The following is a 27,227-nucleotide window of genomic DNA, read 5'->3' on the forward strand; positions in this document are numbered from 1 at the left end:
TAGCTCAGTTCTTAGTACAAAATAAATTTAATTCTAAATTTCCTACCAAGATCATATCAGCCTTTTAAACATGAATGAATGGTAGATTTTTGGAAGTAAGTAACAATGCTACCCGTTACTGTGATGAATTGTCATAAATGCTAGTATTACATGACTGGTGTTTGCCACTCTGAGATCTCAACAATCAGTTACCCAAAAAGGTAACAATCTTGCTATGTTATCTTTCTCTGCCAGGCTCTTAGTTGACTTATAAAAGCCATCTAGAGTTTCATAGGTACAGTAATGACCCTTTTTAAAAAGTTTTATTTAAGGTATATAAGTTTGATGTATTTCCTATTTAGAGATTTAGAAACAGAGTGATACTTCCCAACCTAACCTCCCTGCCACCCATGCTCCATACCTGCTTCCTCCTCCCTCTCCTATTCCCACTCTTAATTTTTACATTGATCTATTTTTAGTATACTTTATACTCATAAGGATAACCCTACATTAAATAAAGAGTTCAATAAATAGTATGAAGAAAAAACCATTATTCCTCAACTATAGAGACAAGGGTGGTAAAATCAATGAACCTCAAAATGTCCATTTCACTTCAATACATTACATTTTAAGTACTCTATTAGTTACCCCAGATCAGGAAAAACATATGATATCTGCCTTTTTTGGACTGGCTTATTTCACTAAGTATAATGGTTTCCAGTTGCAGGGTCTTTGCTCCAAAAGAAAGCATTTCTTTTTTTTACAACTGAATAGTGCTCCATAGTATATATTTACTATATTTTCTTTCTCCAGTCATCAGCTGATGGACATCTGGGTTGGTCCCATACTATAGCTCTTATGAATTGAGCTGCAATGCATATGAGGATGCAGATAATCCTTGCATATCCTGATTTCTTTTGGTTTAAGTAAATTCCCAGGAGTGGGATTGCTGGGCCATATGGTAGGTCTTATTTGGGATTTCTAAGGTATCTCTGTACTGTATTCCAAAGTTGATTGTACCACTTTTTTTTTAATGTTCTTTTTTTAATTTATTTTTTGACAGGCAGAGTGGACAGTGAGAGAGAGAGAGACAGAGAGAAAGGTCTTCCTTTTGCCATTGGTTCACCCTCCAATGGCCGCCATGGCTGGCGCGCTGTGGCCGGCGCACCGCACTGATCCGATGGCAGGAGCCAGGTACTTGTCCTGGTGTCCCATGGGGTGCAGGGCCCAAGGACTTGGGCCATCCTCCACTGCACTCCCGGGCCACAGCAGAGAGATGGCCTGGAAGAGGGGCAACCGGGACAGAATCCAGTGCCCTGACCGGGACTAGAACCCGGTGTGCCGGTGCTGCAGGAGGAGGATTAGCCGGCTGATTGTACCACTTTTACATTCCCACCAACAGTGGGTGAACATACCTATTTCCCTACATCCTTGTTTGTTGATTTCTGCCTGAGAGCCATTCTAACTGAGATGAAGGAAAACCTCATTGTGGTAGTTTTGATTTGCATTTCCCTGATAGTTAGTGATCTTGAGCATTTTTCCAAGTGTCTCTTGGCCATTTGAATTCCTTCTCTTGAAAAAATGTATATTCAACTCTGTTGCCCATTTCTTAACTGGATTGCTTGTTTTGTTATTGAATTTCTTGAGCTTTTTATAGATCCTGGATATTAATCCTTTACCAGTTGCATAGTTGGCAAATATTGTCTCCTATTCTGTCAGTTGCCTCTTCCCTTTATTGAGAGGTTACTTTGTAGTGCAGAAGCTTCTCAGCTTGATGTAATCCCATTTGCCATTTTTTGTTTTCATTACCTGTGCTTCTGGGGTCTTTTCCAAGAAGTCTTTGCCTATCCCAGTGTCTTGCAGAAATACCACAATGTTCTTTTCTAGTATTTGATGATATTGGGTCATAGATTTAGGTCTTTGGTCCATTTTGAGTATATTTTTGTGTAAGGTGCAATGTAGGGGTCTTGTTTCGTACTTCGCACATGGAGGTCCAGTTTTCCCAGCACCATTTGTTGGAGAGACTGTCCTTGCTCCAGGGATTGATTTTAGCTCCTTTGTCAAAGATAAGTTGGTGGTAGCTGCATGGATTGATTTCTGGAGTTTCTATTCTGTTCCATTGGTCTACATGTCTGTTTTTGTGCCAGTACCAGTCTGCTTTGATAACTGCCCTGTAGTATGTCTTGAAATCTGGTACTATGATGCCTCTAGCTTTTCTTTTTTTTATAAGATTGTTTTAGCCATTTGAGGTCTCTTTGGTGTCCATATGAATTTTAGCATCATTTTTCTAGATCTGAGAAGAATGTCATTGTTATTTTGATTGGGAACACATTGAATCTGTAAATTGTTTTTTTTTTTTTTTTTTATTTTTTTTTTTTTGACAGGCAGAGTGGACAGTGAGAGAGAGAGACAGAGAGAAAGGTCTTCCTTTGCCGTTGGTTCACCCTCCAATGGCCGCCGCGGCCAGCGCGCTGCGGCCGGCGCACCGCGCTGATCCGATGGCAGGAGCCAGGAGCCAGGTGCTTTTCCTGGTCTCCCATGGGGTGCAGGGCCCAAGCACCTGGGCCATCCTCCACTGCACTCCCTGGCCACAGCAGAGGGCTGGCCTGGAAGAGGGGCAACCGGGACAGAATCCGGCGCCCCGACCGGGACTAGAACCCGGTGTGCCGGCGCCGCTAGGCGGAGGATTAGCCTAGTGAGCCGCGGCGCCGGCCTAAATTGCTTTTTTAGTGTAGACTTTTGATGGAATTGATTATTCCAATGCATGAATATGGAAGATTTTTCCATTTTTTGTGTTTTCTTCTATTTATTTCTTTAATGTTTTATGATTTTCACCATAGAAATCTTTGACATTCTTAGCTAAATTTATTCCAAGCTATTTAAGTGTTTTCATAGCCATTGTGAATGGGATTGATCTTAGAAGTTCTTTCTCAGACATAGCATTATCTGTGTATACAAAGGCTATTGATTTTTGTGTGTTAATTTTATATCCCGCCACTTTACCAAAGTCTTTTATGAGTTCCAATAGTCTCTCAGTGGAGCCTTTTTGATCCCTATTTATTGAATCACGTCATTTGCAAATAAGCGTAGGTTAGGTTACCCAAAGACTGTATAGGAAAGAGCAAGAGGTGCTTCTTTTCCAGTGTTACAATTACCAATAAAAGTATATTTGGGCCAAGCATTTGGCATAGCAGCTGTTAAGACAGTGCTTGGGATGCTCACATTCCATATTGGAGTGTCTGGTTTGATTTCTGTCTGTCTCTGCATTTCAAATGAAATGAAAATAAATAAATATTTTTGAAAGTATGGCCTAAATACAACATTAGCTTACATCTTCTGATTTTATGGGGGCATTTCAGAAAATTCAAGGAGAATTAAATTAAAAGATAAGTAATTTTTTTGCAAAAATGTTTAAATTCATGTATAATTGTTTCATAATATGCATTCTCCATGAACTTATTGGTATGGCATCATAGTTTTCAGTTAAAAACAATTAAAAATTCTACTTGCGGCATTTACACTGATAGCTGTGTAGCATGTGCTTTTATATGTGACAGTAGGATACTCTATTACCCATTACTGCAGCTTTTTAAAGCTTTCCTTTCTCTGCAACGAGAGAAAGGAAACAAGGAAGAAGACCTGTTAACCAGTTTGAGAAAAGCAAAACACCAATATGAAAGTGGCTAGCCATGAAGTTAAGCAAAATTTCTGTTCTTGAAAGAGAATTTTTTGTCAAATCTTTTCTAGGAAAAGTTTTTGAAACATAAAATAAAATTAGTAGTAAGTGGAAAATGTAACACCCGTGATTATATTCATTGAGATAATATATGGTATGCATTAATTGGGATACTTAAGTAACAAAAATGAAGTGATTAAACTAGTCTAGCACGTAGTGGATGCTCAGTAAGTATCTGGTGTTAGTACTGACCATTACAGACTACCTCATGTGTAGATACAACAACCTCTGAAAAAAGTCTTGTGTCATTTTTCCAATTGAGACATCTACGTTGCTGAAGATCTGACAGGTATCATCTGCCAGTAGGCCAGACTGCCACCAAATACCATACTCTTGAAAGCGTGTTTTCTCCTGAGCTTCTAAATAACACACACAGTACATGCAGTTGTTGGTGGAAGGAAACTGTGACACAATGTGATTGTGGAGTCACATTTTCAATTCCTCTCAATGATAGAGTTAGGAATCTTCATTAACATAGATTTTTCCAAAGCACATGCACTTGTCCTCACCTGGCCCTTGCAACCACAGTGACAGCTGTAGCATCGTACATACAGAACATTCTCTGCATTGTTTGTTTTTTGTCCCTCTGAAACAGAAACCAGAAGCCCCTACCCAATAAATGGCAAAAGGAAATACAAAGGAACCAAATTAAAGAAGGGAGAATCATTGAAAAAGATGAAATGCAGAACTGCATATTGATTTATTGAGTTAAATAATGTAATCCAGAAATAATGGATGCTTTAAAAGTAATTAAAAGAACACAAATAAACATTTGGTACCTAATTAAAGAGAGAGAGAACATTAAACAAAACAAAGGATACTCGTTTGCTGTGGTGAGGAAATAATCTTTTATTCCTCTTCAAATTCCCTGTGCAGTTGGGCTATAAATAAATAAACATCACGACCCAGTGTAACATCTGCCTCTGGACTTAATGGATCATTATGTTTTACTGTGATAATCAAAATGAACATGTTGCAAGGCTGGGGAGGGATTACCTCGTCCAGTGGAATGCTGAGAAAGACCAGGCTGAGACCCAGGTAAGGAAGTCAAGTGAGGATATTTCAAACCGTTCTAAATAACTGCAGTGTTTGTGCTGTGTGTTTGGGGGTTGGGTGGATGAACAATTGATTCTGATAAATTTTTGTCTTCATTTTATTAAAAACCACTCTAGTGAAAAATATCCAAGCCAACCAGAATGCATGTGCCTTGAATGCATAGTAAGCCATTTTCCCTGTACCAAGTGTTGATCAATTTAGTGCTTGTAGATTTAATAACCAGATAGTAAAAAATACATCTGTTTGCTTTTTGCCTTGGCAGAAGTAGCAGGTACATGAATATCAATAATTTCCTTAACATCCTATTTTTGCTGATAAAAATAACAGACTACAAGTGATTAGTAAGATATTTAGAGTAATACTCATATTTAAATCATAAAATACATTGAATTTTGAGAAAATTAATTTTTGAAATTTTATTTTTTTAAGCAGCCCAACTTTATATTTCAGTAAATAAGACGAGGTTTTGTTTTCTTTCAAGGAGCTTGACAAATAATGATACATAGCAGGGTCCTAGAGCCTGCCAGCCTGTCTCTGCTCATTTATGAATAAAATGTTGATAATGGTGGTAACTTTCTCAGAGGGTTGATTTTCTGAGATCAAATAATGAATATAAATGATTTGGAATGGTGCTAAATACAGCGTAAGCACTAAAGAGATATTAGGCATTATTATTATTCCATGATAGAGTAAGATGGGAAAGTGACATCTTAACAGTTATTCCTATCAGTGACATCCTAAGTATGCTCACTGTCTTTCCTGATAATCTGGTGAGAAAGTTTTTATTATTATTATCATCATAATCACCATCACCTCCAATCTGTAGAGGTGAGATTGGAAGTTTCAAAGGAAGCTTACATGTAACCAAGAGAAGTGGCAGACACAACTTATGTGCAAAAACTTCACAGTAAAAAATTTACAGGGTCAAGTAATTATAACTGCTTTTCAAAATTACCACTGTGGTGCCCCCTGCCATGGCTGGACTCTAAGCAAAGATATTCCAACCTGAAGACCGAGCCTCACTTGATGACTTCTCCTTCCAGACCTTACATTCTCCCTATCTTCACCTGGTACCTGTCCCAGGTAGTCTGGAGACTCCACAGGTACTGTATGCGCCCAACTGCAGGATTCCTGCCCAGGTGCTCCTGTTGATTATGGGCTGTTCGTTTTGCCAGAAGTATTTTTTTCCCAGTCAGATATGAGAACTAAGACTGGCTTCCCATTACTTTTTTTTTTTTTTTGGCAGGCAGAGTGGACAGTGAGAGAGAGAGACAGAGAGAAAGGTCTTCCTTTGCTGTTGGTTCACCCTCCAATGGCCGCCGTGGCCAGCGCGCTGCAGCCGGCACACCGTGCTGATCCAATGGCAGGAGCCAGGTACTTATCCTGGTCTCCCATGGGGTACAGGGCCCTGGCACTTGGGCCATCCTCCACTGCACTCCCTGGCCACAGCAGAGAGCTGCCCTGGAAGAGGGGCAACCGGGACAGAATCCGGCGCCCCGACCGGGACTAGAACCCGGTGTGCCGGTGCCGCAAGGCGGAGGATTAGCCTAGTGAGCCATGGCGCCGGCCCTCATTACTTTCTAACTGAACACCTGGGCCTATGTCCCACTGAGGCCTCGCTCAGTTGCTGGCTTTGAGACTTGCCTCCCAATAGCTGTGCACTTACACAGATGAAATGACTGGTGGATTGCAAGTGCAACACAGAGCAGACCTTTCTCAATCCACTTTCCCTTTAATGGTGTAGTATTCTGTCACCATGCAAGAAACTGATCTTTAAGAATCCAATCCGTGCAAGCTCAAAATAATAAACAAATTTTTTAAGCATCTAGGATGATAATATTTTTTCATTAGTAGAAAAGGAGAATCAATCCCTAGAAATGGAAAGTGGAACTGGCTTATCCCCAGATTTCCATTGTGTATGATTTGCAGCCAGGTCTATATCCAAGTAACAGGGAAAAAACTGGCAGTGGTTGCTGTGGTGTGACGTCTTATTAGATGAGTCAGCTAATTAAACAGCTCAGCCATTAACAAGGCAAGCACTGAACTGCTTGTTATGCTTACCAAAGAGAATTAGGATTGAAGAGAGAATGCTGCCTCTTTGCTACATAATGAAAATCTCCCCTAAAAATGATTTTCACTGATTTCTAATTTGCATACCAGTTATTTTTATAATTTACGGTTGAACATGCAGTATTTAAAATTGGATGCAGGGATAACATTGATAAATAGTATCCAAAAATAACTCCCAGATTGACTTAATGCATTATCTTTACTCTCTTCTTTCACCCCCACTTAAAAAACAGTGAGGAAAGCTTGTTCTCATTTCATTTGTTCCATTTATCTTTCTCTCTAAGGGGATTACCAAGACTAAAGAGATAGCTAGAAATCCAAAGTAATATGCCAGCAGATTACTTGAAGTTGAGAATGATGGCTTCTAAGTGCTTATTACTTATTTGTGAGACTGGTCTCTCCAAAAGTATCATTTAATTAAAATATATTTGTATTCTTACTCTGAAAAGGTTCCTTGTAGGTTTGCAATGTTTTTATTATGTGACTTACACTATTCATTGTTTTGAGTATGCCCACATAACCAAAATGGTTGATGACATTGTGATTGTAATTTGCAGCAGCATAAGCTGATCAGGTGTACGACATGGCTGAGGCAAAGTAAGTCACTTTGCAATAAACAAAGCCTAGCGGATGACTCAGGAGCTGAATCTTCACTAAGCCTTATTGTTAGATTTTGTTTGTTGTACCAATGCAATTTATGATGAAAATCATATTCTGTCATTCCACTCTTTAATCAAGAGATTTAAGATGGTCTCAGGAGGTAGCACCAGAGATAATCAGTGGTCAACTGGCTGCACACATGTGTGTCTTTTCACATCCTAAAGTATGTCTCGTGCAAGTGAGTAGAAAATGCTAGAAAATTATAGTCTCCAGCATGTACAACACAACAGACAATGCATGATCAAAGCTAAACATTTTTCATCCTGTTGTAAAGTTAGGCTAACAGAACCGAAACTAGTGTCACATTGAAGTAGGAATTCAAAATATTCAAAACACTATAAACATGTCTGTGTGATTGTGGAAGGCCTGGTGCTCTACACAGGGATGATACCTTACTCTTCTCTTTACCCAGTCTCATTTATATCTGTCTCACTAACTATAATGTTATGAATTTTACTTACTTTACCTTATAATTCCTCTAAGAAGTTATAATATTATCAATGATGTTGCACTGTTTGTCTTTTGTCTACACAGTTTTCTAATAAATAAATAAATAAAATCCACAGACTTCAACCACAAAACTTCTAATCATAGATACCATTAATGCTGGACCTGTCATTTTTCATCTATTTTGAATGATGTTAGTGCATTGAATGGCCCAAGTCCTTTAGTCATTTTGATGGTGCTTTAGATCTAAACCATAACTATACTTCCCCAAAAACTAAAATTTAAATTTTGACTTAATTATACCTAACTGGAAAAGGAGGTAGTCCTTATGATATTGTTTTTTTCCTACACATAGTATTAAGACAACTGTTTTAGATGGGGAGGTTCTGATATATACACATTTGAAAGATTTAAATAAGATTTCTAAGCTTGATTTCATATTAAAAACACTGGAATCTTGCAAATGGGTACTTCAGTTGAAGCTTTTTTTTTCCCCACTTTTAAGTCAGAGTTCTTTCTGTTGAGTTTCTCCCTTTATCTTATGGCTGCCATCTGTCTCCTATATCCCTATGATTGGATCTGTTGAACAAAGAGTTCAGTCCCATTCATCAGGATCATTAATGTTGTTCAACAATGCAGCAAAATAATGGGTCTTCACAAAGGGGAAAAGAGGGCTTTGAATGCATAAGGCGCAGATGTCAGGTAACTAAAGAAGCCCTGTCTTTATAAACATCAGCATGTACAAACAAGTACCATGTCTTCAGAAAACCCTGCCCATTGTCAGCCTTTCATAGACTTCAAAATGTAAGATATTTTATCATTATTATTATTATTATTATTAATGTATCCACATTGACAACAATACATTCATATGCATTCTTCAATACCAAGTAACACCCTAGAGTTTATCAACAGTTGGTGGGCAGGGGCTTCCAAGGAGCAAAGTTAAAAAGGCACTCACAAAATCTTTTAAACCTGCATTTTTAAAAAGATTTATTTATTTATTTGAGAGTCAGAGTTACAGACTGAGAGAGGCAGAGACAGAGAGAAAGGTCTTCCATCCACTAGTTCACTCCCAAATGGTTGCAACGGCCGGAGCTGGGCCAATCTGAAGCCAGGAGCAAGGAGCTTCTTCCAAGTCTCCCACGTGGGTGCAGCAGCCTGAGCAGTCAGGGCATCTTCCACTGCTTTCCCGGGTCCTAGCAGGGAACTGGATAGGAAGAAGAGCAGCTGGGACACAATCCGGCACCCATATAGGATACCAGTGCCACAGGCAGAGGCATAGCCTACTTTGCCACAGTGCCAGCCTCTAAAACCTGCATTTTTAACAAGGGCCTCAAAGGATTGTAGGTTTTACCTGAGAGTGTGATTTGGGAATGCAGTTTTTATCTTCCTTGTGTGTCAGATTAAATATATAGTAAATTACTCATGAGAGTCATAGAATTTAATAAAAATAACTTTACAGAAAGTATTAGTAGATGCCTACGTACAATATGGATTAAAATATGAAATAAAACGAAAGATTTTGTATGAAGTAGTATCTATAAAGATTCATATGCTTACCAAAACCTATACAACAATATGAAAAATTAATGGCAAATAGAAATAAAAGTTAATTGAATTTAATTTGTCTTTTGATCCAGAGTTTGGTCAAGGAAACAGACTATGCTCTGTTTTCAAGATATACAAGGGTTTCCTTTGAAAAGTAATTTATTTATTTATTTATTTTTATTTGAAAGGCAGATAGAGAGGTCTTCCGCATCTGGTGCACTCCCCAAATGCCCAGAACAGCTGGGGCTGGGCCAGAACTCAGTCCTGGTCTCCTGCACGGGTGGCAAGGGACCTCACTACTTGAGACATCATCTCTGCCTCTCAAGGTACACATCAGCAGGAGGCTGGAATTGGAAATGAAACTGGGACTCAGACTCCAGCACACTGATGTAGGATGCTAGCATTGCAAACAGAATCTTGACCACTGCACTAAATTCCTGCACCCAAATATGCGAGTCTTTAGTACAGGGAATCATTCCATTTCACAGCCAATAAAAGTACTGTGAGAGGTTGTGAGAGTTCCGAGACCTTGGCTGTCTTGCTCAGAATGCAGCTGTAAGCTGTGTGATTCACACCATTTCCCTGGAGCAAGCTCAGTGGTCGGCTGTGTCTTTTCTCCACACAGCTGAAATTTCTTTTTCAGTTCTCCTCACTCACTCCCCTTCTTCCTGGAATTGTACTTCTCAATAAAATATTAACAGTTAAGTGTAGTCCTAGGATCTGTCTTAAGAGAACTTTAGGTAAGCCAAGCACCAGTTGGTCATTGGTTTTGTATCAGGTGTTGGACACAATAGCTTCATTAATAAAGCGCTTGAGCAGGTTTGTTGGGGGAAGGAGAGTCTGTTTCAACCATTTCTGTTCCCTACCAAGGATGTAGCTTTTCAATCTTTCGTTGTTAGCAATGGAAGCTCAAAATGTGATTTTGATACTCATTTTCCTTTCCATGGATCAAATGCAGAGATAAGATACTGAACTTACTTTGTTTCCATGTTATAAAGAAAAAATGCTTTTTGAAAAAGGATGGAACCTATTGGAGAGGAGGTAAAAAGGTATTCTGTCATTCTATAAATATCTACAAATACATAGTCCATAGGTTCTCTTCCTAAAGATACAGCCATATACCAGAATGCAGAAATTTTTCTCCTGTATTTTATTGCCCTAATACATTCTGATTTAATGTAATACCAAATTGAAAACTTGAGAACAAAATGGCTTTTACCAAATATGTTCAACATTGATATTTTTTCTTTGCTGCATAGTAAAAATGAATATAAAATTCACTTCCTATTTTCAAAGGTGATTACATTTTGAAAATAAGTTTTCAATATCTATAAAATGCAACATTTCTTTTTTTTTGTATTAAAGCATGATTAGGCACAGTTCTAAATTGGAATATAGAAATGTATTAGAAGAATTCTTTGTAAGTCACATATCATGTTTTTAGAGATAGACTTTTTGAAAGTTGTCAGAATCAAAACGGAATCACTTTTGTCAAGACTTAGCCCAAAAAAAGTAAATAAATGGAGCTGGAGGTTATGAAGGAGAGGTCTCAGGTATGTGTGTAACAGCAAGAATTAGTCAAAAAAGACTGCCAGAACCACAACCTTGTGCAACGTCACAGCAACCTTGCACCAAAAAATACTTCTGCAAGGACGTCTGCCCAACCGCAGTCTGTTTAATCTTACACTGATGCCACTCTGGTTATTGATCATTGTAGCCAAGGATTATTGTGTCAAAATGTCTTATGTAATCCTCCTGATCTCACCTTTAAAAACCTCCCTTTGCCTCAGCCTCTTTGAATCCACTCATAGATTTCCGAGATATGCATATTCCTGTTAAGATGTTCTGCTATTCCCAAATAAGCGTACTTTTCCTTTGAAGAATCTCTCTCTGATTGTGGGTTAGGTTTGCAGTTTATAGAACAGTAAATACACAGATATAGAGGTAAAATTACATCTGGTAATGATGTAACATGTTTGCTGTTATACTGTTGGAATAGCTGCCAAGTATTTGAGTATGTTTACAAATCTGTTAATATTACTGAATCAACAAATTTAGCTAACAGAATTATATTCAGAAAAATATATTAGAGAAATAACAATTAAACTGAGTGTGTCTACTTCTTAAAACTTTTCATGAAAAACTATACTCTTGTTTCTTCTAGACTCCACCCATTTCTCCCCACCCAAATTTAAATAGCTTAAAAGCAAATAACTGACATCTTATTTTATCTGTAAACATTTGATCATTTAATTAAAAGTTAAGGACCCCTTTTTAAGGAAAAGCCTAATATATTTTAATACTGAAAAAAAAACCACAACTTTTAAAATATCTAGTCAGTGTCAGATTTTTCCAAATGCCTCTTATTTTTCTGTTTGAAATGAGGTTGTGATTTGCTGATTCTCTCTCAAATCTGCTTTATAGACTCTCAATAACTTTTATTTTCCTTGTGATTTACTTATTGAAGTAGCTGTGTGGTCTGTGTAATTTTTCCTGTGCAGTTTCCCACAGTCTGAAATTTCCTGATTGCTCTCAAATGATATTAACTTATTCTAAAGCATGGTGATGTGTAGTTCCTCGACAAACACGTAAATCATGGCCTCTTCATGTTCCGCCAGCAGCCTTGGGTGCTCATTGGCCAGAATCATTGTAACAAAAATGATATTCTGGTTCTGTCTTTAGTGCCTTAACCAGATTGTGTTTATACAGGAGAACTGCTCATCATCTCCTTGTTTACCCTGAGACATGGTTTCTCCAGAAAAGGCGAGATGTATGCTTGATGGTTTTCCCAGATGACATGGCTCCTGGTCAGTTCTTGTGCAAATGTCTCGCTTCCATGAAATACTCCGTCTCTCTTTTTTTCAAAAAAAAAAAAAAAAAAAAGCTTATTTATTTATTTATTTGACAGGTAGGTTTACAAACAGTGAGAGGGAGAGACCGAGTGAAGATCTTCCTTCCAGTTGGTTCACCCCCCAAATGGCCACTATGGCCAGAGCTACGCCGATCCGAAGCCAGGAGCCAGGTGCTTCTTCCTGGTCTCCCACATGGGTGCAGGCACCCAAGCACTTGGGCCATCCTCCACTGCACTCCTGGGCCACAGCAGAGAGCTGGACTGGAAGAGGAGCAACCAGGACTAGAACCTGGGGCCCATATGGGATTCTGGCGCTGCAGGCAGAGGATTAGCCAAGTGAGCCACGATGCCAGCCCAGTACTCCATCTCTTACCTGTTCTGGCCTTTGCCAGTTTTAGATTTATAGTAGCAACTAATTTGTGATAGTCAAACAATAATCAAACCCTGTCTTCAATATTTGCTAGTCTAGTCTGTATCAAAATTTCTTAGCCTATATCAAAATTTCCTAAAACATTAGACTAGAAAAATAGATCCTCACTTGTTAGCTTAAAAATGCACAGAAACAAGAAGTTTGCTTTATTTTCTTTATATAGTAATTCTCCTTTATCCATGGTTTTGCTTTCTGTGATTTCAATTATTTGCAGTCAGCTGCAGTTCAAATATATTATGTGAAAATTTTCAGAAATAACAAAGTTTTAAATCACTTTTATTACAGTCTTATTACAGTATATCATTATAATTGCTCTATTATTATTAATTTTTATTAATCTTAAATTGTGCCAGATTTGTATGTTAATGGATACATATATATAGTCAACAGGAGCATATATATAGTTTGGTACTGTTGGTAGTTTCAGGCATGCAGTCAAGGTCCTGGAACACAATTCTCCTGAGGATCAGGGTTTTCTACTGTACTTGACATAACTAATAGTTATCTACATATTAATGGGCGGGTTAATGATGTCATATGCTTCGCAGTTACAAAGAAGGTTTTGCTGCCCCATTTTACCATTAGCCTAATTGAAGCTTAGCTAAAGCATAAGACACACATGTTCAATGTCACAAAAAAATCTGTAATGTAAGGAAGCTGGATTTGAACCTAGGTCCTTTGACACTACAGTCCTTGCACATACACAGCATGCAACAGGACCTGCATTCTTGATGTGTACCAGCAAGTGAAATACTGTGAAAATAATGGCTTTACTGAATACTTCGAAGAGAAGCAGTTTAGAGGGGTTATACTTTATTAATTTTATAAATAACCCAGACATTTTTGCTGTATAAAACAGAGGTTGGGCAGGGGAGGATGATCCACAAGCTTTCTTGGCCAGCTGCCAGTGGCACAATTTTTAGCTTGGTCTTCTGTCTGCCCCTTCTTCATCTTTTTGCCTACCTGTTGTTACTTCCATTATGAAGCCATGTTGAGGTGTTATTTACATCAGACATATTGGTTAAACATAAGCCACATTGGCTGGGGAACTATTTAATCTCTTTGAGAAAGTCTAATGAGACTCAGATTATTTCTCCACTCTTCCAATTTTTGATGAAATTTTACCATTTATGATTTGTTTCCCACAGTAAATGCAAAGCAAAAAGACATTTAATGAAGAATATTAATAAAGCTATGACCATTTCAGGCTGAATTTTGTGGTATCCTGTTTCTGTGAAGAGATACCTGGAAAAATTGTCTGGCCATGTCTTTAATTTTCTTGCTTCAAACATGAGAAGTCTTCAAAAAGTTCATGAGAATGCATATTTGGAAAAAACTATGCATTGATTAAAAAAAAACCTTGCACCAAAATAAAATTAGGTTTTAATTCCATTTTCCATGAACTTTTTGAACTATCTTCAGATATGTAGTATCAGTATTCACATTTTAAATAAGAATTTGTTTCATTGCCATTATTTTAAAATAAACTGGAAAATATATGTTTATATTGTAAATGGTTATATAAGTTAAAATTCAGTAAATAGTAAAAAATTGCATAACTGTTCACCCTTTATCTTTCAACAAACTTTTAATTGTTTTCTTCCAAATGTTTTCCCTTTGCATCTGAATTCTGCATAGATTATATCCACAATATGTATAACACTTTGTATCTGCTGAACATTATACTACAAATACTCATTTTGTTACGTAATTCCAATGTCATAGTAATATATGTCTTTGTGTGAATCTATTGAGTGGTTAGTTGGATGATAATTTTTTAACTCTTCATTGTCCATTGAACATTGATTGAGTTGACAATTTTTACTGCTGTTATTGATCTTGTGGAAAACATCTGTGGATTATAGCTTCTGACCATTTCTTGGGTAGCAAAGTGTTTGGGTAAAAACTCGGTACAGTTTTAGGGTTAGTAGCCCATGCCTCCACAGTGTTCTCCCAAAGGTATTGTATAGCTCAAAATTCCAGTAGCAATATTCAGTGTCATTTTTTATACCATCTCCATCAATATCCTGGTGTACACATTGTATGGAAGATTTTTAAAAATATGTTTGTGATTTTTAAAAAGTGAAGAATAGTACCTCATCACATTCTTTTTCGTACTTCCCACTTTAAATATTAGAGTGAAGAAGGAGCCCCACAGGAAGGAATTCTGGAAGCTATGCCCATGGATCCTGACAGTGAAGCTTATGAAATGCCCTCGGAGGTGAGACTTTGAGAGTTCAAGTTGGGTCTTTCAAATAGGCAACACCAAAAATCTGTCACTGCCAGACTCTGTGGAAAAGTTCTATGGAGAGATGGTGTTGACCTGGTGGTGAGAAGACAGACACTATAACTGGGCAAAATGAAGGGAGGCCATTTCTACAATCAGGGAATGTCAGAAGCAAAGACAAGTGTGTCTGAGAATGTGTACGAATATGTCAGAGGAACAGAGGTAGTTAGGATGCAAGTCTAGAGAACAGAACAGTGACAGCTTAACATTGCAGACAAGTCAAGACAAACTGTAGAGTACTAGGGCAACCTTGCACCCTTGCATGCAAGTTTGTATTTTAATCAGAAAGCAACTTGAGAGGTAGACACCACGTAGGAGGCCTGCCTTTCATAGCAGAGTGCCTAGGTTCAGGTTCTGCATCTGCTTCTGATTCCAGCTTCCTGCTCATGTGCACCCTGGGAGGCAGCAAGTGATGGCTCAAGTACTTCGGTGACTGCCACCCACATGGGAGATCCTGATGAGATGTAGGCTCCTGGCTTCAGCCTGGCATAGTTCTGGCTCTTTAGGCATTTGGGGAGTGAATTGGCATATGGAAGATTTCTCTGCCCGTGTCCCTTTCTGTCTGCTTTCCAAATAAAATGAAATGAAAGGATTGTTTTAAATAGAAAAGAAATGTTATTGAAGGAATGTTTATTTGTTTACACTCAAGCAGAATGCTGCTATTACTAGAATTGTTCTCTAGACTAACTTGAACTCTTTAGTTAAGACCATTCATATTTTTATTAAGGATGTTATGCAGATATTGTGTCAGGGGACTTGGGCTTTGGAATCAAAGTAGTCACTGAAGCCATGGATAAAGATGAAACTTCCAATAGAGAGTGAAAGGAAGGAAGATGTCTCCTGCCTCTAAGTGTCTTCATCTGCTTCTAAAAAGTAGAGTGTCTCGGCCCTGGAAGAGGCTCTACAGACCACTTGATTTGGTTCTGACATTTCCAGTTGAAGAAACCGAGTACTAGATAGTCTGACTCATTTATCCCAGAGGATTTGGCCAGGTGATTCACATTTGGAAGTAGAACCCAGATATCCTAACTCGGACTGCTACCCTGATTCACTTTAGTATCTGACAAGTAAGAAAAAACTGTTAAAAAATGCAGTTAATTTTGTTTGTAGCATCTAAAACCATCAGCTCTCCTGCTACCAACCAAAAGAACCTTATTTTTACTCAAACTGGAAGACCTTATTCCTTTAATTAGCTTCTCAACTCTCGATGACTCTTCCCTTCCACTAACACTGTATGTCGTCTTGTTGATTTTTCTAATACTAGGAAGGGTATCAAGACTATGAACCTGAAGCCTAAGAAAGACCTTTGCTCCGTTGCTTCAGATCTGCTGACAGATGTTCCATCCTGTGCAAGTGCTCAGTTCCAATGTGCCCAGTCATGACATTTTCTCAGAGTTTGTACAGTGTATCTTGAAGTCTTCCATCAGCAGTGATTGACGCATCCGCACCTGCCCCCACCCAGCATCTCGGTGCTTCCCTCTCACTGAAGTGAATATATGGTAGCAGGGTCCTTGTGTGCTGTGGATGTTGTGGCTTCAAATCTAAAATGTTAAAGCAAATTAAAAACACCTAAGTGACTATCACTTATTTCTAAATCTTCACTATTTTTTTGTTGCTGTTGTTGAAAAGTTGTGAGTGACTATCACATATTCTAAGGTTTTTAGGTGTCTTTTAATGATTTTTCTGTCTATGAATTGATGTATTGTGAAATTTGTTAATATATACAATATATAAAATGTGAGCATGAAACTATGCACCTATAAATATTAACTATGAAATTTTACCATTTTGTGATGTTTTATTAACTTGTGTTTATATATAAATGGTGAAAACTAAAATAAAATGTAATCTCATTACAAAATATTTTTATCCCACTTCATTTTAAGAATATCATCATGCTTATTAACAGCATGAAATGAGAACTGACACAATGAAGTTAAACACAGAGTTCCTAACATCCATTTGGTGAAGGAGCAATTTTTGAGGCGTTCAACAGAGGGGAAAAGACATTAACATTACATTCTGGGCATTCCACTGTGGCCAGCGTGTATTCTGATATCCACTGGTCTCTTAAGAGACTGTCCTGGAAAAGTGGCTTCCATGGAACTAAGAAGTGTAGCAAATGATTTTGTCTACATACTGTTTAGATATTCCTAAGACTCTGAGAGAACCTGGTAAGCATCCCCACCCCAACCCCAGTTTTGTTGAATAATCCCAAATCTTTTTGTTGTTGTTGTTGTTTCCGTTTCCAGGAAATGCCTTAAATTATCCCTAAGAGATCCCAGCTTAAGAAATGCCTACTCTCTGGATTTGTAGAAGTCTCATTGACTTCCTTAGATTCTGCTACCTACATGAGAGCTGGGATACTTCTTTAGGGAAAGTGTTCCTCCTTTGGGAAGCTCCATTATTCTCCATAGGTGCTAATAAAATAAACCTGACTCTGAAAACTGTATAATTTATTAAAAAAATTCACGTTATCTATTTAATTATTCAGGATAAAAATGGCATAGCTACTTTTAAAAGTCACTAGAAGAAAGTATAATTTCAAGAAAGAATATTCTAGACCTGCTAGAACTTTATGTGGAATCAATGAGACATTTGATATACAGTGGACATTTGCAAGAAGGACTGTGACTATAAGCATGGTCATCATAGAAACTTCCATTTTTTCCAAATCAGAGACTACTACTTAGTGCTAAGCTCCATGTATAGTCTTACAGTAGAGAGAAGTGGAAAGTCTCACTGTGTTTAAGTTATGTTTAAACAAGTGAAAGACTCATTGTTGAGCAGTGTATTTCAAAATAGGCTGTAAACCAGTGGTTAGGATATGTTTTCAATCCAATAAAGCACTGTATTTTAAAAAACAAAACATATTGATAATTATAAAAATAAAATGAGAACAGAATTAGATTGAGAGCAGAGACTGAGAACAGTTTGAGTTTAGAAAAGCTGTCAACCTAAGGCAGGTATCATGGCATAGAAGGTTAAATCACTGCCTGCAATGCTGGCGTCCCATATGGGTGCCTGTGTGAATCCCAGCTGCTCCACTTCTTTTTTTTTTTAAGATTTATTTATTTATCTGAAAGTCAGAGTTACACAGAGCGAGGAGAAGCAGAGAGAGAGAGAGAGAGAGAGGTCGTCCATCTGATGGTTCACTCCCCAGTTGGCCTTAATGGCCAGAATTGTGCTGATCCGAAGCTAGGAGCCAGAAGCCAGAAGCTTCTTCCGGGTCTCCCATGCAGGTGCAGGGGCGCAAGGACTTGGGCCATCTTCCACTGCTTTCCCAGGTCACAGCAGAGAGCTGGATGGGAAGTGGAGCAGCCAGGTCTCAAACCGTCGCCCTTATGGGATGTTGGCACTTCAGGCCAGGGTGTTAACCTGCTGAGCCACAGTGTCAGCCCCTGCTCCACTTCTGATCCAGCTCTCTGGTAATGCACCTGGGAAAGCAGCAGAGGGCCCCTGTACCCATATGGGAGATCTCAATGAAGCTTCTGGCTCCTGGCAGCCATCTGGGGAGTGAACCAGCAGATGGAAAATCAATCTCTCTCTCTAACTCTGTCTTTCAAATAAACAAATCTTAAAAAAAGAAAAAAAAAATCTGTGAACCTGAACTTAAGGATTTATATTGGTAGAACTTCTACCAATGTAAAGTGTTTTGTCCCATAAGATCTATCTGTAAGCCACACAAGTCTCTCTCATATTCATTCTGGAGACATCACCTGAGGTCACACTGGCCTTATGTTTAGTTTTTGGATAGATACTCCCCCCAACTCTGAGCAACTCAGTCTTACATGGCTCCATGGGGACTTCAGCAAAGCAGCTCAGGACAGGCTTCGGCACACGGTTGGCAGCAGAACAGTCTGAGGCATCACTTGGCATTCCAAGGTGGAGTTTTGAAAAAAATCTCTGCACCAGTATGAGATGCGAAAACATTACCTCATCCTGTTGGCTCAACCGGTAAGTAGCTATTTGTGACATCATAAAATGTATGTATTAAATTTTTGCCAGTGGGGCTTCTAAAACTCTTGCAAATCCTTGAGAGGTAGGGGCTCCAGGTTTATCCTTTGCTCTAATATCTGGTTTTTGACTTGTTCCTGACTCAGAGTTCCCAAATTTCTTGGAATTTCCCTAGTGATAGGACTGTCTCTTGTTCTAATGAGAAAACCCTTGGTGGGCTTTTGGATGGAGAGCGGGGCTGATGTTGGTGATGTGGGACAATGAATTTATTCATTTTTAAACCAGGTGTTGTCTCCTGCAGAGATAGAAATACTAAGTGGAGACTGGTGTTCTGTGAAAATAAGAAGAGTTGTTTGGTACTGAGGGAAGGAACATACATTCACACCCAAGCATGGGCTGCCCCACACAGAAATGCACAACATGAGTGCGCCAAAGACTTGCCCATAAACTAGGGAGAAATGGGAAACTGAAAATGGTACCTGTGGTAGGGAAGCTCTGATGATAGGAAGGCAGGAGAGTGGAAATGTTCCATTTTTCAAGCACTGAAAAGATGGGCAAAGCACCTCCAAGTGAGGCCCAGGGCAGAGGGACTCTAATAACTTCTACCTCCTTTTATCTCTGTGTGCAGGTCACAGGTGCAACAGATGCATCATGGGAAAGCAGATGTTTTTGACAGACAACTAGGGTATGTGGGGACTTCTGGCTCTGTAGATCCAACTAGCTGCTGCCTATTTCCAGCTCTGCAGACCTGACTAGTTACTTGCCTATTTATCCCACATCACAGGAGACAAAAAGTGTAATATTTCCTTCACTCTTCACAGGGATCATGATTGACACTCCTATAACAGATTTAAAAAAAAAATTATTTTTTAACTGGGTCAGTTCTTTTTTTTAACATTTAGTAAATATAAATTTCCAAAGTACAGCTTATGGATTCGTAAGATTTATTTATTTATTTGAAAGGCAGAGTTACAGGGATGCAGAGTTAGAGAGAGGTCTTCCATCTGCTGGTTCACTCCTCAGATGGTTGCAAAAGCCAGAGCTGTGCTGATCCAAAGCCAGGAACCAGAAGCTTCTTCCGGGTCTCCCACGCAGATGCAGGGGCCCAAGGAGTTGGACCATCTTCTACTGCTATCCCAGGCCATAGCAGAGAGCTGGAACAGCCGAGACTCGAACAAGCGCCCATATGGGATGCTGGTACTGCAGGCTGCAGCTTTACCCGTTATGCTACAGTGCCGGCCCCTTACCACAGATTAACAAGAGAAAAGCCTCCAAAATTTGTTCAACACAAGCTTTACCTGAAAAAGGAGCCTTCAGAAATGAAGAAACAATGACCAAGGGAAAACCATTTTTAAGCTTAGTTTTGATGAAAATGGATAGTGGTATAGAAGTGAGATTGGACCTAAATGGATTGTGCCTTAATGATAATCAGTTGGAGGGAGTCTAGCAAGGATTGTGTGTTCAGATTTGTCTTGGCCTCTCTCTCTAATCCTTCCCTCTGGGCATGGAGAAGGACCCTGGCACTTGCAAGTCTTCGGGTGGGAGAACCTCAAAGACACCTTCCTGCTTCTGCAGTTCTCCCATTTTCCTTCAGCTTAAATCACTTGGTATGGGAAAGTGCTATATATCAAGGTTTTCTGTTCTGAGTCCCTACATAGATTATGAGAAAGACAAAAGCTATGATTATAGAAGCTTGGAATGTTGAGCCTCTCCTCGGTGGAGTGAAGAGCTTAAGACTGAATTAATCAGTGAACAATCTTCCTTGATGAAGCTTCTCTCACGTACAGTTCAGAGAGCTTCAGGATAGGTGCTCGGAGCTGATACACTCAGGGCATGGAAGTCCCCTCCTCCAACCTCCTTTGCATACCCTGCTCTCAACAACTTTTCCATCTGGCTGTTCCTAATTGCATCCTTTTATAACAAATGGGGAATATAGTAAGAAAAGTATTTTCCTTCCTGGATTCTCCAAACTGGTCTAGCAAATTACTAAGCTTGAGGAGAAGGTCATGGAGACCTCCAACTTGAAGTCAAGTCAGACGGTCGTTGTGGAAAATCCAAGGACCTGCCACATGCAATTGTTGTCTAAAAGTGAGACTAAGCCTTTGCCTGTGGATCTGTGCTTATTCTGGGCAGATCATGTCTAATGTGAGTTACAGGACACTCAGTTTATGTCTGCTGAGAATTAGAGAATTGCTTGGTGTGGGAAAAACTTACATACATCTGGTGTCACAGTGAAGTCGTCTGGAAATATTGGGTGTTGTGAGTGAGTGTAGAAGAAAGAACAGTTGGGTTTTCCTTTTCACTTTTGGATTAAACAAATACACACACCTCAAAGATAAACAGAAATTCTCATAGATATCACTGTTTAAAATCCATAGTGTGAAGGAAAAATCCTTCTTTCTAACTGCAAATTGACACACTGCCTCTGTCCACTGCACGGATGGCATTCTGGCCATCTGGGATGAGCTCATCTCTCTTTGTTCTTTCTTTCTTGGGTATAGCAGGAATGGAACAGAACTGGCACTCTGGATATACCTTTAAAAATTATTATGCATCAAATCTAGATGTAAGAGATGTATCAAAGGGCAGTCATTTAATTCTTAAAGCAACCCTAGGAGTTCCCACTGTTATTGTAATTTCATGCATGAATAGAGCAAGGTACTCATAGGCTAAGAACTTTCTCAAGGCTACACAGCTTGTAGGTGGCTGGGCGAGGAATTGCAATCAGTACAACATCATAGTCTGTGCTCTCAGCCCTTAGGCCACACTGCCTCTCAGCATGAGGACATGGAACTATATAAGAGAACATTTCAAAATTCCAGAGAATGAGGATGGCAACCTCCCATTTACTGGTGTAATTATTAGTATATTTCTATTTCTCTTGAATGATTTTTTAAAAGATTTCTTCATTTCCTTGAAAGTCAGAATTACACAGAGAGAGGAGAGGCAGAGAGAGAGGTCTTCCATCCGCTGCTCCACCCCCCCAGATAGCCGCAATGGCTAGAGTTGTGCTAATCCAAAGCCAGGAGCCAGGAGCTTCTTCTGGGTCTCTCATACAGATGTAGGGGCCCAAGGACTTGAGTCATCCTCTGCTGCCTTCCCAGGGTATAGCAGAGAACTGGATTGAAGGTGGAGCAGTGGGGACTTGAACCGGCACCCATATGGGATAGCAGCACTGCAGGTGGCAGTCTTACCCACTATGCCACAGTGCCAGACCTCAATATTATTTCTGATTCTAGGAATATGTAGCTATCTCCTAGTACTTATTTTCTTATAATTAAAATGTGCATATTCTGATGATAGAATATGTAGCAGTTTAACTTCAGCACAATATAAAAAATGTTCAGATAATAATAATAGCAGTCTACAGCAAGGCAGGTTTTGTCGTCTTCCATGTTGAACAGTGGGTACTTAGCTCCTACCAAATGGCCAAAGAAAAATACAAATTAAGTTATAGTATTTTCGACTATACATATTTAGTAATTGAATGACTGTATCTATAATAATTAAGGAGTAAAGGGCTTGAGTTAAAAATTTGTAATAATATTAATGCCTTAATCTTTTTTCCAAAGATTTACTTATTTATTTGAAAGTCAGAGTTACTCAGAGAAAGGAGAGGCAGAGAGAGAGAGAGAGATCTTCAATCTGCTGGTTCACTCCCCAGTTGGCTGCAAGGGCCGGAGTTGTGCCAATCCAAAGCCAGGAGCCAGGACCAGCAGCTTCTTCCAGGTCTCCCACGCGGGTGCAGGGGCCCAAAGACTTGGGCCATCTTCCACTGCTTTTCCAGGCCACAGCAGAGAGCTGAATCAGAAGAGGAGCAGCTGGGACTCGAAACAGCGTTCATATGGGACGCCGGTACTGCAGCTGGCGGCTTTACCCACTACACCACAACACCGGCCCCATTGCCTTAATTTTTTAGAAAAAGCTTTATTTTTCTCAATTGCTTTTTGATGCTGTTATACTGTATTTTATCCTTTGAGTAAGTCTAGACTTGAAGAACCCAAAATGTAATAGAATAGATATAACACTAGTATATTTCTAAATATGATTTTAGTTCCAGTATTTCCTGTAGAATAACCTAGATTTCCTTTGATGTTTCTTTACTGCTACTACACTGTCTCCAATTATTTTAAATCCTGTATTGGAAGTAGTTAACTGCATTCCTTCAAGAAACTCTGGAGGCGGGCTTCTCGCCTACCAGTTAAGATGCCTGTGTCTCACATTAGGGTACCTTGGTTCAATACCTGGCTCCAGCTCCTGACTCATTTCCTGGTGATACACACCCTGGGAGGCAACAGTGATGGTTCAGGTAATTGGGTTTCTGGCACCCACATGGGAGATCTGAATTGAGTTCCTGACTTTTGGCCTCAGCCTAGGAAATACCAGCCACTGCAGGCACTTGGGTGATGAGCCAGCTGATGAGTTCTCTCTGTCTTCCTGTCTCTGCCCTTCAACTAAAGAAATTTCTAAAACTTTTTTTAAAAAGCTCTAGTTTAAGTCTCTAGTAAGTTTTGCCAATGTAATTTAGTTCTAAATCCAGTTAGGATTGTACAGGGGATTCCAAATGTTGATCCTGCAACTGTAGATTAATGTAAGTAGGATGGTTTCTCTTATGAACCTTATGGAAATGTATCCTCAGATTCCCTCAGTGATCAATGACCAGAAATTCCTACTGTTTCTATGGCAGCACAGCAAGATACGGTGCCTTGGAAATATGCTGCATTTTAATTAGATTCCTCTAGGGCTTCCTTGCTGCTTTTTCCAGGTAAACTAAATACCAGGTTGCCTTATGTTTTGCAGTAAGATGAAAGCTAACTCAAGTCTGTAAATGTCAAAGCCAATCTTAGGGTCCAGTAAAGTCAAATATAAACAAATAGAGTAGCAAGTCTATCTATTTATCTTAGAAGAGAATACAATACTCTAGCTGGAATAGTCGGGGACCCTGGCTTGATGAGGCTGGCAGGGTTAAGTGGTGAAGATGCTGATTCTAAAGCCAGACTGTGTGATTTGGTTCCAAGTTATGTTCCTTACCGGTTGTGATACTTTGGGAAAGTTACATAATCACTCTTGATGCCTTTGTTTCTTTATCTGTAGTAATGCAGAAGACAAGGTTGTATAACATGGGATGTTATGAATTGTCAGAATTAAATGAGTTAATATACATCAAATATTTAGGACAGTGCTTGGCTGATAGTAAGGGATCAGTGGATCAGTGATGCTATTATTAATGGTAGTTGTGTTAGTAGTAGAAGACAGTGCCATATCTTTTAGGGAAAGTGTGAAATAACATATTTTTAAAATGTTCAGATACATTCATTTATATCTCAGTCAAGATTGTGGTGATCATAAGGACACTTGGGAGACAGAGGTTAGCTAGGGGGCATTTAAATATCTTAATGATCAATATTGCTATATGTAGGTGTACTTAGCAGAGTATCATCTAGCACCACAAATAAAATAATGATTTGGAAAGCATAATTTAGGGGTGATTATTTACCAAATCTATAATTGCTATGTTCATGGAACATATCTAATTTTTGATTCCCTATACTCATTGTCACATATCTTCTCATTGACTGAGATAGCATGTGTTTGATATTTCCAGATATACAGTATGTTCACTGATTATGATTCTGATTGCTATAAAAAATGACAAACATGTATAAGTAAAATTCACTGACCTAAAACAGATAATATCAACTACAAGGGACAAAACCAAACACTTGTATCTCCATCAGTTTCCCAAATCTGATTCATGTCTTATCACTATCTTCCTCTTTACCCTTCCTATGTGGCTAATTGTCACTTTTTTTTTTTTTTTTACCTAAAAGGAGATAATGTTTTCACAACTTTTCTATTACACTAGAAACAATGAAAATATCAGTGATTGCAGTTCTAGTAAAAACGTTGTTTTCTCTTTATGTCTTTGTGAGTCCCTGGGAATCAGGACCAAAAGAGAAGCACAAGAACATGATTGCACGCCTTCAGATCATCTGAGCAGCAGTGTTGGATGTGAACTAGTAGGACACGCACACTTGTCCTTTTACCCTCTGGACACTGTCACAACCTAATGAACTAAGTTGGAGTAACAACATTAATTTTGCTAACAAAAACAACCAATCATAAAAATAACCAAAGACTAATGACAGACAGATGATCATCTAGAACAGATGATTAGCTGTATAAGGCCTCATTCAAATCTCTGGAAATGGTCAGGGCAAGTCTTGAGAGACTGCCAAACATTTGTCATTGAGCAGAACTGACTCCTGCTGTTGAGGAATGAGTGTCATAGTGAATGAGGAGAAATCTGGCAACTGTTTTTGGCAAACTTCCTTGGCAATCAGACTTGAGCACCCTTAGTGGTTTGTGCCATGCTTTTAGGTAAGCCACTTGCCTAGCAATAATAAGCAAAATGGTAATAGCTGAGATAAAGACCTTTCTGACAATTTTATTAATTGCATCTAAAGCATATAATCAAACCTAAAATAATTGTAAAATATGTGGGAAGATACATTAAAAAGTTTGTAAAATGGATTAAAAGTTAAGTTTACATAAGTGTAAAATTTTTGAAATCCATAGCAGTTTTTTCATAATATGTATGTTTCATGAACCTTTTGAAAATCCCATCATGTGAATGCATTACATAAAATATTCTGCAAAATAAACTAATTTTATTTCATTTTCCACAAACTTTTAAATGCACCCTTGTACATTCATAGGATTATATTCTAAATACATACAGATTTCAAAAACTTTGCATCTAAATAAACATTATTTCATTCCATTTTTCCATTAATGTTTTTGAAGCACCCACATGTTATTAGTAACTGATTCTGAGCTCTCATTATTGCAACAATGATTAGAGATGAAATACTATTGAAATCAAAAGAGAAATAAAAAATTCAAAAGAGAAGCCAAAAACTTTCTGGAAAAAAATGAAGATAACAACACAATATATTAAAACTTACGGGGTGCCGCAAAAGCAATGTTAAGAGGAAAGTTTATAGCAATAAGTGCCAACATCACGAAATTGGAAAGGCACCAAATAAATGAGCTATTAATGCATTTCAAGGATCTAGAAAAGCTACAGCAAACCAAAAGCACAACCAGTAGGAGAAAAGAAATAATTAAAATTAGAGGAAAAAAAATCACAAAATTGAATCCAAAAAAGTTACAAAAGATCAGCAAAACAAAGATCAGGTTTTTTTTTTTTTTTTTTTTTTTTTTGAAAAAAAAAAATAGACACACCATTGACCCAACTAACCAAAAAAAAAAAAAAAAAAAAAAAAACAAAAAAAAAGAGAGAGAGAGAGCGAGAGAAGACCCAAATCAATAAAATTAGAGATGAAAAACGGAATGTTACAACAGATACCACAGAAAAAAAAGAGTCATCAGAAATTACTACAAAGAGTTGTATGCCAACAAATTGGGAAATCTAGCAGAAATGGATGGGTTCCTGGACACATACAATCTACCTAAATTGAATCATGCAGACATAGAAAACTTAAACAGAGCTATAACCAAGACAGAAATAGAATAAGTAGTAAAGGCCCTCCCAACAAAGAAAAGCCCAGAACCAGATGGATTCACTGCTGATTTCTACCAGACATTTAAAGAAGAACTAACTCCAATTTTTCTCAAACTATTCAGAACAATAGAAAGAGAAGGAATCCTCCCAAATTCTTTCTATGAAGCCAGCATCACCTTAATTCCTAAACCTGAAAAAGATGCAGCAGAGAAAGAGAATTACAGACCAATTTCCCTGATGAACATAAATGAAAAAATCCTCAATAAAATTCTAGCCAATAAAATTTGACAACAATTAGAAAGATCATCCACCCAGACCAAGTGGGATTTTTCCCTGGTATGCAGGGATGGTTCAACATTCACAAATCGATCAATGTGCTACACCACATTAACAAACTGCAGAAGAAAAACAATATGATTATCTCAATAGATGCAGAGAAAGCATTTGATAAAATACAACACCCTTTCATGATGAAAGCTCTACGAAAATTGGGTCTAGAAGGAACATTCCTCAACACAATCAAGGCCAGCATCCTATTGAATGGGGAAAAGTTGGAAGCATTTCCACTGAGATCTGGTACCAGACAGGGATGCCCACTCCCACCACTGCTATTCAATATAATCCTGAAAGTTTAGCCAGAGCCGTTAGGCAAGAAAAAGAAATCAAAGGGATACA

General features: G+C 38.5%; 1 protein-coding gene across 6 annotated transcripts in view; it reads left to right on the forward strand.

Moving 5' to 3' along the window:
* SNCA (synuclein alpha) overlaps positions 1 to 16,928 on the forward strand; it is a 126,425-nt gene extending 109,497 nt beyond the window's left edge. For all 6 annotated transcript variants that reach the window (XM_070047864.1, XM_070047865.2, XM_070047867.2 and 3 more), the window contains exons 5-6: positions 14,918 to 15,001; positions 16,332 to 16,928. In XM_070047864.1, coding sequence (XP_069903965.1) covers positions 14,918 to 15,001; positions 16,332 to 16,364 — 117 coding nt within the window. In that variant the 3' untranslated portion in view covers positions 16,365 to 16,928. The remainder of the gene's footprint in view (positions 1 to 14,917; positions 15,002 to 16,331) is intronic.
* Positions 16,929 to 27,227: the final 10,299 nt, after the last annotated feature.

Source organism: Oryctolagus cuniculus, chromosome 8, assembly GCF_051225735.1.
Source record: "Oryctolagus cuniculus isolate XC-2025 breed Fujian yellow rabbit chromosome 8, ASM5122573v1, whole genome shotgun sequence".
Classification (NCBI taxonomy): Eukaryota; Metazoa; Chordata; class Mammalia; order Lagomorpha; family Leporidae; genus Oryctolagus; species Oryctolagus cuniculus.